We start from the raw sequence: 13,548 nt of genomic DNA on the forward strand, positions 1-13,548 counted from the left end.
GGAGGGAGGGAGGGAGGGAAGGGAAGGGAAGGGAAGGGAAGGGAAGGGAAGGGAAGGGATGGAAGAAAGAAAGAGACGGGAAGGGAGGCAAGAAGGAAGAGAAATAAAGAAAGGGAGAGAGGAAGGAAGGAAGGAAGGAAGGAAGGAAGGAAGGAAGGAAGGAAGGAAGGAAGGAAGGAAGGAAGGAAGGAAGGGAGGGAGGGAGAAAGAAAGGGTTAAAAAGTTTTCACTGTGTAGCCCAGGCTGAAACTCATGTTCCTCCTGTTTTTGCCTCCTAGTGAGTAAATGCTAGGATTACTGACACTTGCCTCCAAAGCCCAGAGAATGAAACATTTTGATACTTTATGTCTTAGTGAACCTGGAAAAGTTTTGTGGGCAGGAGAAATGCGAGAAGCTTTTGTAATATCAGCCTTCTAACTCTACATCACGGTCTAATAAATAAACAGGGAATATATAACATTCAGTTATTAAGTCCCCAATGGACATGCATTTTGTGTGAAGTCCTATATTCTACAATCAGTCAGCCTGTAGGGTTACGTGGTTACACCCACCGTTCACTATTTGAATATAGAAATAAGAGTAACTGATGACCATCACGTCACAGCTAGTAGCCAATGAGGCACAGACACATGAAACAGAGAAACCAATGGTTGCTGGGTCTGGCATCACACGTGACATGCTTGGTGGTCTCTACTAAGCCAAACTTCGGTCCACATCTCCTGCCACTCTTTTCAAATTCTTTGTCCCTCCTACTTGCTCCCCATGGAACCATCAGGATTGGGTGAGGCAACAGTATCCTCCTATTGGGGAGAGGGGGAGGGGAGGTGATGTCAGTGCGCAAAAGGGTCGTGCGCAACTCCACGGGATGGGGGTGGGGTGGCATTTATAAGATCTTCCCGCCCGGGTCTTGGAGCCCATTTTGTCCTGCAGCTGATGTGGTCCTACCATCTCCTGGAGTTTGGGTCTGGAGGCCTCTTCTGCAGGTATGGTACGGCCCTCCACCTGGCATCTTAAGGGTTTTTGCCATTTCTACACTTCGCCCATGCCATTAGTGTCCTTTCTTTTGGCCTTCTGCTTACTTTCACTATAGCCTTTTTGGGGGGAATATGAGATAAGGGATATGTGGAACAGAGGACATTTGTGATGGAGTGGGAAGCATAACAGATTTTTTTGTTTTCTGTTTGTGAGACAGCGTTTCTGTGTTTCATAGGTTTCTCTCAAATTTCTGGGTTTAGGTGATCTTCCTGCCTCCTAAGAAGTCAATGCACTGGATTTTATTTGGGTTTTAGGTGGGGGAGTTTAGGCATAAGTGAGGATGGTATTTGTCAGCATGAGTGACTTTGGGTTGTGGCTAGGATGTGGCATAGATGGATTGGGGCCTGGACACATAACTTGAAATGTATATTGGATGGAGCTAGGCCTGTTTCAGAACAGGAACAGAGTTGGCTATGGGTTCTAGGAATATGTCAGTACTGGGGGGAGGGGTATGCTTGGGACAGTTGCGAAGGTGCTGGAATTCAGATGGTTCAGAGAATAGTTCAAAATTGGAACTGAGATAGTGGATGGTCCAGGATGGCACAGGAACGGAGAAGGGGCGGTGCTTGGCATAGTCTCTTGTCGCCGGAACCAATGATATAGCGGGTGGTCCAAGATGTCACAGGAAAGAGGAAGGGCGTTCCTTGGGATAATTGTCTTGTCGCCGGAACCAATGAGATAGCTGGTGGTCCAATAATGCATGGGACAGGGGAAGGGGCGGTGCTTGGGGCGGCTGGCTTGTTGCCGGAACCAATGAGAGAGCCGGTGGTCCAATAGTGCATGGAACGGGGGAAGGGGCGGTGCTTGGGACGGCTGGCTTGTTGCCGGAACCAATGAGAGAGCCGGTGGTCCAAGATGTCACAGGAAAGAGGAAGGGCGGTCCTTGGGATATTTGTCTTGTCGCCGGAACCAATGAGATAGCTGGTGGTCCAATAGTGCATGGGACAGGGGAAGGGGCGGTGCTTGGGACGGCTGGCTTGTTGCCGGAACCAATGAGAGAGCCGGTGGTCCAATAATGCATGGAACGGGGGAAGGGGCGGTGCTTGGGACGGCTGGCTTGTTGCCGGAACCAATGAGATAGCGGGTGGTTCAAGATGTCACAGGAAAGAGGAAGGGCGGTCCTTGGGATATTTGTCTTGTTGTCGGAACCAATGAGATAGCGGGTGGTCCAAGAATGCACCGGACAGGGGATGAGGCGGTGCTTGGGACGGCTGGCTTTTTGCCGGAACCAATGAGATAGCGGATGGTCCAGGATGGCACAGGAACAGGGGAAGGAGCAGTGCTTGGGAAAGCTAGCTTGTCGCCTGAACCAATGAGATAGCTGGTGGTCCAGGATGTCCCCGGAAAGAGAAAAGGTGGTGCTTGGGACAGTGGGCTTGTCGCCGGAACCAATGAGATAGCTGGTGGTCCAAGATGTCCCCGGAAAGAGAAAAGATGACGCTTGGGACGCCTGGCTTTTTGCCGGAACCAATGAGATAGCGGATGGTCCGGGATGGCACAGGAACGGGGGAAGGGGCGGTGCTTGGGAAAGCTAGCTTGTCGCCTGAACCAATGAGATAGCTGGTGATCCAAGATGTCCCCGGAAAGAGAAAAGGTGGCGCTTGGGACGCCTGCCTTGTTGCCGGAACCAATGAGATAGCCGGTGGTCCAGGATGGGACAGGAACGGGGGAAGAGGCGGTGCTTGGGACGGCGGGGCTTGTCGCCGAAACCAATGAGATAGCGGATGATCCAAGAATGCACGGGACCGGGGAGGGGGGTGGTGCTTGGGACAGCTGGCTTGTTGCCGGAACCAATGAGATAGCTGGTGCTAGAGATGTCTCAGGAAAGAGAAAAGGTGGTGCTTGGGACAGCGGGCTTGCCGCCGGAACCAATGAGATAGCAGGTGGTCCTAGAATGCACCGGACCGGGGATAGGGGCGGTGCTTGGGACGGCTGGCTTGTCGCCGGAACCAATGAGATAGCGGGTGGTCCAGGATGTCCCAGGAAAGAGGAAGGGTGGTGCTTGGGACAGCTGGCTTGTTGCCGGAACCAATGAGATAGCTGGTGGTAGAGATGACCCAGGAAAGGGAAAAGGTGGTGCTTGGGACGGCTGGCTTGTTGCCAGAACCAATGAGCTAGCGGGTGGTCCAAGAATGCACCGGACCGGGATAGGGGCGGTGCTTGGGACGGCTGGCTTGTTGCCGGAACCAATGAGAGAGCCCGTGGTCCAAGATGTTCCAGGAAGGAGGAAGGGGGGTGCTTGGGATAATTGTCTTGTCGCCGGAACCAATGAGATAGCGGATGGTCAAGATGTCATAGGGACGGGGAAGGGGCGGTGCTTGGGTAACCAGGCTTGTCACTGTAACCATGAGATAGCTGGTTATCTAGATGTCTCAGGAACGGGGGAAGGGGCGGTGCTTGGGACAGCTAGTTTGTCGCCGGAACCAGTGAGATAGCTGGTAGTCCAATATGTCACAGGAAAAAGGAAGGACGGTGTTTGGGACGACTGGCTTGTTGCCGGAACCAATGAGATAGCGGGTTGTCCAAAATGGCACAGAAACGGGGAAGAGGCGGTGCTTGGGATAGCTGGCTTGTAGCCGGAACCAGTGAGTTAGTGGGGGGGTCCAGGATGGCACAGGAACGGGAAAGTGGCGGTGCTTGGGAAAGCGTTATTATCCCGGGAACCAATGAGATAGCGAATGGTCTAGGATGACACGGGAAGGAAGAAGGGGCGGTGCTTGGGAAAGCTAGCTTGTCCCCTGAACCAGTGAGATAGCTGGTGGTCCAGGATGGCACAGGAACGGGGCGGGGGGGGGGAGGGGGGAAGGGCGGTTCTTGGGATAGTTGTCTTGTTGCCGGAACCAGTGATATAGCGGGTGGTCCAAGATGTCTTAGGAAAAAGAAAGGGCGGTGCTTGAGACATCGGGCTTGTTGCTGGAACCAATGAGATAGTGGGTGGTCCAAGATGTCACTGGAAAGAGAAAGGGTGGTGCTTGGAACAGCTGGCTTGTCGCCGAAACCAATGAGATAGCAGGTGGTCCAAGATGTCACAGGGACAAGGAAGGGGCGGTGCTTGGGAAGATGGCTTGTTGCTGCAACCAATGATAACAGATGGTCCAAAATGGCCCAGGAACAGGGAAGGGGTGGTGCTTGGGGCAGCTGTCTTGTAGAGGGAATTAATAAAATAGCGAGTGGTCCAAAATGGCATAGAAATGGGGAAGAGGCATTGTTTGGGACAGCTGGCTTGGTGCTGGAACCTGGATAGGGGTGGGTTCTGGAAATAGGAGTGACACGTTGGGGTGGGTGGTGTCGGTGGAGGTAGGGTAGCAACTTTGTGTTAGCATTCTTTTTAGTGGAGCAGTTGCTCAAATCTTATCAAGGAATTTTTTTTAAAAGGTCTTACAATGTAGTGGTGGCAGGCTTCAAACTGACACATTTAACCTGTTTACCGCCTTCAAGTTCAGGTATTAAAGGTGTCTGCCACCATGCCGGCAAGGAGCTGTTTTTAGCTTCTTGTGCAGAGTCAGATTAGCACACCTTGCATGGGCAGGGACATTCAGAATAGACCGGATTAAATATTCCTATGCTTTGCCTTGAACAGATCAGTGCACAGGAACGAGCATCCCTGCATCACCTGTCTGAATAGAAGCCAGAAGACTGGCAGCATCAACTGCCAGTGCCAGCAAAACCGCTGTATCCAAACTTCAGCAAACATCAGGGTGAGCAGCTATTTTGTTTGCCGCAAAGAGCAGGTCAAGGGACTTCCTACCAAGGTTCACGGACTGCAGGATAGGACTATACTTAGGGTGACAGTGTCTTTACTTTTTGGGGCCTTTTTCTGCCTCTGATTGCAGATTTCATACAATTTTAAACCATAAGCATTTTTCAAATCAATGCCCATTCCTCAATCTCTGCTTACCTCCCCCTGAACCTGTCACCACCATCTTGTTGCTAAGATGCTTTATTGGATGGAGGACCATGACGTCACCTGCTGTTTCCCAAGGGCGTTAACCTTCCCACATGGCACTATGTGATAACCTATGGTAGAAACCCAGATCCACACTGGTCTTGTATCCATGGCAGTACTTTAGCTTGTCACACACAAACAGTACTTTGCATGTACCACTCTGATCATATCTGCTGATCTCCAGTCATCTTTGTCCTCTGCTGAACATTTCTTCAAGAGGAGAGTCTCCTATGATTGCCAGTCTTTTGGACACAGCAAAGAGTGGTCTGAACCCAGTATAGCCCCTAGTAGGTGGCAGAGTGCTCTTTTCCTGTCCTTTCCTCCACTGGGTCTTTTCCAATGTTTCCAGTTTTTGCCTTCTGACATTGACATTTTACCCACAGGTACTTGCAGAATACACGCTAGATTCCCCAGACTTCCAGAGAGGTTACCACGGCAAGAGGTCAGCAGGGTCCTGCGATTTTCAGAGAGCTTTGTGTGGGAAGACCCTCAAAATGATTTCAAGCCTGGGAAGGAAGACTGAATCTCTGGGAGTAGTAAAAGTGCCAGGAAGTATTAACTAAGCTCTTCATTTGCATTTCAGGTTGTGGGAAACCCAGGCCATGCTGCCCTTCTACGTGGCATTGGTTTTAGAATCTTTTGCATCTTAGGAAAATTCTTAGCTAATAAGTACCTTAGAATTTGGTCTTCTATAGAGAGTGGGAGCGATGGCTGTGGCTCTATTAGATGACTGGTGTAAGGGGATGGACCTGGATCCCAAGAAGGCGGTGCTCATTGTGGGCATCCCTGTGCAGTGCAGTGAGGCTGAGATAAAGGACACTCTGAAAGAAGGCTTACCTCCTTTGTGTGCTCACAAGGTGATAGGTAGAATGTTCAGGAGGGAAGACAAAGCTAAGGCAGTCTTAATTGAACTGACTGAAGTTGTCAATTATACTATGATGCCCACTCATATACCAGCAGCAGGGGGGGCCTGGGAAGTGGTAGTCAAACCTCGTAGCCCAGATAATGAGTTTATCAATAAGCTGATCTACTTCCTGAAAGATGAAGGACGGAGACTGGTAGATGTGGCCAAAGCCCTGGGGTTTAGCACTGCCCCTACAATGAGCATGGAGCTAAGGAGTTCAGACCAAGACAAACCAGAAGGCTTGAAGTCTCTGTGCAATACCGTGTGTTACCGAAAACTGAAAGTGTTTTCTGGCAGTCCCTTTCCAGGCCCAGGAGAGGAGACCTTTGAAACCTGGTTAGAGGAGGTAACTGAGAGGATGCAGTTATGGCAGGTGGGTGAGGAGGAGAAGAAGCGGCGCCTTCTAGAGAGCCTGCGAGGCTCTGCCCTGTCAATTATGCAGGCACTATGGGCTAGCAATGACTCCCTAACTATGGAACAGTGCTTGAAAGCACTAAAGCAGATCTTTGGGAATAAAGAGGACTGTAAGATCTTACAGTTCCAATGCCTTCAGAATCCAATTTCCTCTCAGAAAGCTGCAGAGAAGCTGTCTGACTATTTGCTGCGCTTAGAGCCCCTCCTGCAGAAAGCAGCGCAGCAGAGCCCCTTGGCAGCACACAGCACAGACTCGATTCGGCTCCAGCATGTCTTATCTCGAGTCTCCCTGACCACTGGCCTTAGGAGCAGGCTGTCCCTCTTAGATCAGCAAGGATGCCCACCCACTTTTCTGGAGTTAATGAAACTCACTCAAGATGAAGAAGAGTGGGAGACCAGCATGGTGGCAAAGGAGGAGCAGAATCAGGCTGGGAAGGAAAGCAGGATCTGTGAGGCAGCCGCAGATCAAGTTACCACCCAGGCAGGGTTCTTTAGGGAGATCAGCACTCAGACCACAGGAGAGGAAGTCATATCAGTGAAACGGAGGCGACTGCTATGGAGATCCAGTGCTGGGGAGGAGGGACCTCTGGGGGAATCAGGTTTTGAAGCTAAAAATGAACCTGAGGAGCAGAAACCCCATGTTGTAGCTCAGGAGTCGGGAAACGAGAGAGGGGCTGGGGCTATGAGCCACCCCAACCCCAGGGAAATATAGGCTCAAAAGATCCAGGAATTCCTTCTTGTAGCAGGCAACAAAGATACCTTGACAAAATGATGGGGCAGCCCAGACAAATGGCAAGGGACTTAAGTTGTACAGAAGGGCAAGATCGCCAGGGCCAGGATAAGGCTCCTCACAGGCCGCTAATTAGAAATGATTCTAAAAAACAAAAACAAGCTCCACCTAGCTCAGTGACTACCATATCCCAGGTTTGTGGAGACTACCAGGAAAAGAAATGGGGAACTACTATAGCCAAACTTCAGGGTGATCCAGACTCCAGTTGGGATGCTAGTGAATCGCAGGATGAAGGTAGTCAGGGTGGTGACTCTGAGCTAAGGATGCCCACTGGCAATGAAGCAAGACAGGGCTTGAAGGAACCAATCACAAGGCTGTCTTGGCCAGAGAGAACCAATGCCTGGGGGGAAGTGCAGCAAGGCCGGGAGACAGTGCTCCGGAGAGGAGGCCGCAGGATCCAGCCTGTCTTCAGGATCATCTACACTGCTCTAGGGGAGCCTCACGAGGGCAGCACCCTTGAGTCCTTTCGTGAGTGAAACACCAGGGTCCCTGGACCCAAAGGCCCCGGGAGACCAGTGCCAACCCGGAGGCAGATCCCATCTTGGCACCCTGACAGGACTGTGAGTGGGGGGAAGACACCAGTGCCCAAGAAGAGTCCCGGGCTGGGGGTGCGTACCCAGCACCATAAGGTTTGTGCCCTCAGCTGGCCTGAGAGCCTGTGAGTGTTCAGGACAGATTGGTGTGAACTAGGAGGTGGAAGAGCAGCAGCAGGAGGACTTGGTGGGGCGGTAGTTTGTTCTGCTCTCTTTTGTCCAGGGCTGCTGGAGAATTCCAGAGAGCAAGCAAGGAGAGCCTGGTGAATACAACTCAGCAGGCAGCTGCCACGGCTGGCCCCCAACCCTGCTGACCTGAGAGTGTGGCCTGGCGCTGCTGCCGAGGTGCCATCCTCCGTCTGCCCCCCCCACACCAGACAGGTGGCAGTTACAGAAGAGGCCACCTCAAGAGTTCTGCCTGGCTCTCCCAACACGGATGCCCCCTCCCCATTGCTATCCCGAGGGAGGCTACTCCCGCCTCTGGAACCCTCCCCCCCCCCTTATCTGCTAACCTCATAGTGATCCAGCTGTCCACCGAGTCCCTTTCCCCTGGTTGGTGGAGTCTCATCCCCCACCCGTTGCTTCTGTACCAAGCTGTGAGTGAGGTGTGTGTTAACTTGAGCAGCTCGAGGCCCTGACTACCTGGTCAGTGCCCCCTACTCCCTGGCACGTGTTGTGAGCTTCTGTGAGCTGCTTTGCCAGCCAAGGCTGCGCTAACTCCCCTCCCACCGGTGTTGTGAATGCTCCTCGTCTGCTTGGTGTACATCTAGGCCAGCTGCCCTCTGCTTGCTCTCCTGCAGATGCGTGTGTTCTTACCCGATGAAGTGCTCCCCAGAACCCCCAGGCCCAGTCCTGGATGCCAGCGGGAAGCAAGGATGTCGACAAGGGACTGGTTGATTTTGATGTGGGATTGTGCTGTGATCTATGCCTCATGTTACTTAAGACCATTTTCTAGGTCTGGTGGGGTGCTGCAAGCAAGGCTCCCCACTTCCCTGTGACGGGTCTGTGTATGCTGTAAGGCAGCACCATCCTGCAGTGGTGAACCTTTGAGAGCATTCCTTTAAGCAAGGGGCATTACCAGAGCTCATCTTGACAAGAGGCAAATCTTGGGCACCTAAGACAGTATATTGTAGCAGAAGGTCCTTGTGTAGACAGGACCCAGCAAGTGGGGAAGGGCAGGGCCTGTAGCTTCTAGTGCCCGTTGAAAGTTTCTGTGTTACCTCTTTTTAGTGGTTTGAGTACAAGTTTTTGTTGAATAAATTTCATGCATGTTCCAGCTATGTTCTGTTTCTGCTGGGAGAGTTGGAGGGCAACAGTGGTGGCTGGGCTGACACTGGCATATGTCCATGTTGAGACCATGAAGGATGACAGTGGTCTCCTGGATGGGAAGGAGTCAGACTACTGGTAGCCAATGGGTGTGGGGTACAATAATTATCTGTCTTCCTGGGGCACTTGGCAGGAATGGGAATGAAAGGGCTGCATGCTGAAGGGAGGGTGCACTACAGAAGGCATGCTCCAGGATTCCTGGGGCAGCAGTGTGCCTGTGGAGGGGGGATCTATGTGACAAATAGGGAAAGGACTCCAAAGGGGCCAGGAAATGATGACTCTATAGATGCTGTGCTTTTCCTCCCACCCTCTTCAATGTATCCAAACTGGGTAGGTGCTAGCTCTGTCTCCACTGAAGGATGCTTGGCAGACTTGGATATCACAGGAAAAAGGGCAAATGAGAGTCTCACTCCAGACAGTCATAGCTGTTTTTTCTGTTCTTTGGTGGGGGTGTGTATGTTGTGATCTCTAAGCAGGTATGACTTTTTATGTGCACTTGTACTCACATGTGTATGTGTCAGTGTGCATTTCCGATGGAATAAGAGTATTGGCCAGTGAATAGGTGTGGATGTGAGTCGCTGTGTGTGTGGAGGAGCATGTGTTTGAATGTTGGGAACATGTGTGCCCATCTCTGAATGTGACTCTGTATCACTGAAGGTGAACATGATCACATGTCATTGTATGTGAGAATGGGTGTGTTACAGCATGAGACTGGACTCAGTGAGGGTCCACTGTCTTGAATGTATATCGATGAATGTAAATAAACGTGTTACTGAATGAGTGTGACTGTCAGGTGTCACTGCAGAGCTTGTGAACCAATGTTTTATAAGGTTGGTGGCTTCTGACTTGATTAAGTATCAGGAAGCAGAGCCTGCTCCCCCTCAAGCCTAGTTTCATTTTCACAGATTTCATGCATCACTCTCATGGCCCCGTAGCCTCTATGGTGGGCACTCAGGAAATATTTATGAATGAGTGAGCAATCCTTTCTCTTCCTTTAGGCTTATAGTTCCAAGGTTACCTCCTCCAACTCAAGAGTAACTTGCCTCTCCCCAAACTTTTGGTAATCTTTGTGTCTCAGTCTCCTGAGCAGCAGCATTACAGGCATGACCATATCCAGCTTGCTTTTGTAGCAAAAATGGCTTCTGGTAAACCACAGGCCTAAATTCACCAAGTTATTATACTTACGTGCACACATACACAAAAAAACAAGAATAGTTTTTATAAAGGAAATCATACTGATGTGTAATATCTTAACATTTATTATAATTTGCATACATTAATGTGATTAAGCAAATATAGCTAGAAACTAAGCAATCAAAAAGAAAATAATGAAAAACCAACCCTCTTTTAATCGCAGAATTTTTTGTCGTTTAAGAGAGAAAAGGACTATTTTGAATTCAAATCAATACTAACATTGCAAGCTGTCTTTGAGAATTTTCTGTATTTCTAAAACTGCTTAAATGATAGAGTACACCTTTAAGATAGGGAAACCATTCCATCATGGCCTCTTTACTTTGGATCCCATCTTTGGGGCCTGCAAGGAGATTCCCAAGTAATACCTCTAACCAAAGGGGAGACTTTTCTCTTACTAATTCATTTGGCACCCATATGTTACTGCCCACCATCTGCCAAGTCCCATGCTAAAGATGGACTTGAGAAAGACTAGTTGATAATTAGTGTGGGGATGTGACATACTGTATTCTTTCTCCCCTTCAGAGTACATGCAGATAAATACACAAATAAATAGAACGTTCTCTGATAACTTGATAGGAAGAACAACTCCATGCTCAAATGTGATTAGGACTCAGAATCTGAAGAAAGAGAAGAGCTATTTTATAAGTAAATCAAATGAAGCTTCAATTTTGCATCCCCAAATCTTGAAGGCTATTACTGGTTTCAAGGATCTTACACTTTATAGCTGCATAGTGAAGCTGAATCAGAGCAGTCTATGAGCAAACTGCAGGGATGAACCTCCCTTGCTCTGCCAGACATCGGCTTTTAAGGCTTTGAGTACCTGGGGACTTAGAAATTGATGTTGGTTTGAAACAGGAATAGAAAATAAGTCACTTTATATTCAGGATCCAGAGCCTACTGCATCTCCACCGTCTACTGGATGGCAATTACATTATTGTGATCTTTCAAGGAGGGATCCAAGAAGTCTGGAGACGAGTGAATTTCACACTTGCCATTTCTAAGAGTATGTCTCAGGGCAAGGTGTCATGGTAGGTATTGGGACCCTCCACACAGCCTGGCCCACGCTCAACACTAGGTCAGTGTCCCGACTGGAAAAAGTATGGGCTCCAGAGAGAGACAACAGTGGTTCTACAGGATTCTTTCCACTTCTCTGAGCCATTAGTATCTTTATTTCTAAGATGAGAATCTTAGAGACTATTAAAAAGTTTAAGAGCCAGTGCTTTGTGGTAATGCCTGGTGTGTGGTAAGGTCTCAAGAAACCTTATCTCTTTTTCTTTACTCTTTTGAGGTCTACACACCCGAAGCAGCTCAGAAAGTTTCTATGTAAAGTCAAGGAAGAAGGATACTGGGGGTAAAGACTTGAACTAGCTGTCAAAATTCAAACACAGATATCCCTTTTGTTAGAAGCCTCCTAATATTGTATCTTATCAAATTTAAACCTGGGTAAACTTTCCAATATGTACTGACATACCTGACTGGAAAAACTCAGAGAATGGAAGGAGGTAATTTAAATCGGCTACATAATTCAAAGACAACTATTTTAAAAATTGTATGAGAGAGTAAAATACACACACATACAGTGAATAGACAAGCTAAACATTAGCCTATTTCCAACCCTTAGCATTCAATGCCTATAATTTCCCTACCAGGGATCGTCAACAGCATTTGGTTTGGCTCCTCAGAAGCCTGCAAAAGTCTGCATACACTGATACCTACACTTGTGCTCATGTCTAAGATACCAGGTCATCTGCACTCAATAGAAAGCCAACATATCTTAGGGAAGTCAGAGGGGATTCCTTTATCCTGGGAGCAATTGAGATACGGATTTGCATTTCTAAGGTTTAAGAGGCCATACACGTGTAGCATCATCATTGAAATAACTGCTAGATGTGTTACTTCAGTACAAGGTGGATAAGTACAATGAAACCAGTTGGGGGAGGATGTAAAGGAAGAAGAACCAACAATTTGGGGACAACTAAACAGCCAAATGCATCTGGGACTCATCAGCTTCTGTTCAGCCTGGAGGAACCAAAAGGAAACAGTAATGAGATAAAGTGAGCATCCAATACCTGACCACCCAGGTCCTTGGGGTGAGTAACTGTTACAGTGAATGTCAGCCTACGTCCAACACAAAGGCATTTCTTGGAGGGAAGGCAATCTTTGTGTAGCTAGAGAGGGAAAATATGCTGTGTTCAGACACTTGGGACAATCCCGCTTGCTATTGGCCCAAAGGCTGCTTTATTGAACATCTTTGTTACTAAGTCTAAAGCTATGCAAACAATGCATAATGTGCAGAGAGCACAGTACTAGAATTTGAGACTTGGGATGAGGTCACATACCAACCAACTAGGTGCTTGTCCAGAACCATTATCCACCTACACCATTATTTCTTTGTCACAAAATAGGCCCAGTTGTCCCAGGGTTAGAGGAGTTTGCTGAGGTTCTGGATGGGAGAGGTATTTCTTTAGAGGAAGATACTATGACTCTAGCAACTTGGAAAGGGACCCTAAGGAGGGGTTTTGTCCACATTGCTTAAGATCTCAAAGTAGCATAGGTCACAGAACAAGACTTGGGATTCTCTGATGAGCTGATGGTGAGGAGCTGATGGAAGCGTATCAGGGTCCTGAAGTAAAACCCAGGTCCAACCCAGGGCAAACTTTTGTTCCTTTAGTCTAATGGGACACTTGGCGGCTTATCCTATGGGCTTACCACACTCACCTAGAAGAGTTTCTCATAGCATTTTCCACAGTGGATGGTGTCACGGTGAATGAAGATCTGATCTACGAGATCACCCATCGGTTTACTGCAAATCCCACACTAACAGAGAGAGCAAAGTGGAGGTCAAGACTCAAAGCAGATACTATGAGCGGATGGCACATCCCGGACTTCAAGGAGATAACAAGACATTGCAAACATAGATATAAACCCTGATCTAGAAAGCAAGATAAAACAAACAATAAAACAGCGAAAGTAAGCTCAGTAAAGCACGTACTGTAGATTTCATTTCCAGAACTCATACAAGCTGAGTGCAGAGGCACAAACCCATAACCCCAGAGTCTGGGTACCAATTACAGGAGGAGTCCTGGGGCTTTGGCCACTCCAAGTTCACTGAGAGACCCTGTTCCTGATCTCAAATAACACAGAGAACAACTGAGGAAGGCATCCAGTCTGGCCTCCACACACACATGCACCCACAACCCCCCCCCACACACACATATGCACACCCTTGTTTCACAATTCAGCAGAGGTTAAAAATATTTTTTGTTTTTCAAGACAGGGCTTCTTTGTGTAGCTTTGGAGCCTGTCCTAGAACTTGCTCTGTATACCAGGCTGGCCTCAAACCTACAGAGATTGACCTGCTTCTGCCTCCTGAGGGCTGGGATTAAAGACCTGTGCCACCAGGTTA

General features: G+C 48.8%; 2 protein-coding genes across 18 annotated transcripts in view; one reads left to right on the forward strand and one right to left on the reverse strand.

Annotated features, from left to right (window-relative positions):
- Positions 1–862: 862 nt before the first annotated feature.
- Positions 863–8,898, forward strand: Pnma5 (PNMA family member 5). Of its 2 annotated transcripts, none has more exons than XM_048457514.3 (4): positions 863–983; positions 4,616–4,733; positions 5,365–5,423; positions 5,565–5,690. In XM_048457514.3, exons 1-4 carry the CDS (start codon positions 934–936, stop codon positions 5,629–5,631), a joined length of 294 nt encoding a protein of 97 aa, XP_048313471.2. In that variant the 5' UTR covers positions 863–933; the 3' UTR covers positions 5,632–5,690. The 2 variants fall into 2 exon arrangements, with proteins under 2 accessions (XP_048313471.2, XP_085540720.1); XM_085684594.2 differs by lacking the exon at positions 863–983 and adding an exon at positions 3,169–3,620 and having other exon boundaries at positions 5,565–8,898.
- Positions 8,899–10,189: 1,291 nt separating this feature from the next.
- Positions 10,190–13,548, reverse strand: part of Znf185 (zinc finger protein 185 with LIM domain) — a 51,099-nt gene continuing 47,740 nt past the window's right edge. For all 16 annotated transcript variants that reach the window (XM_048457505.3, XM_048457509.3, XM_085684590.2 and 13 more), the window contains 2 exons: positions 12,861–12,959; positions 10,190–12,161 (listed from right to left, as the gene is read on the reverse strand). In XM_048457505.3, the coding sequence (XP_048313462.1) occupies positions 12,861–12,959 (99 nt within the window). In that variant the 3' untranslated portion in view covers positions 10,190–12,161. The remainder of the gene's footprint in view (positions 12,162–12,860; positions 12,960–13,548) is intronic.

Source organism: Myodes glareolus, chromosome X (assembly GCF_982192425.1).
Source record: "Myodes glareolus chromosome X, mMyoGla1.1, whole genome shotgun sequence".
Classification (NCBI taxonomy): domain Eukaryota; kingdom Metazoa; phylum Chordata; class Mammalia; order Rodentia; family Cricetidae; genus Myodes; species Myodes glareolus.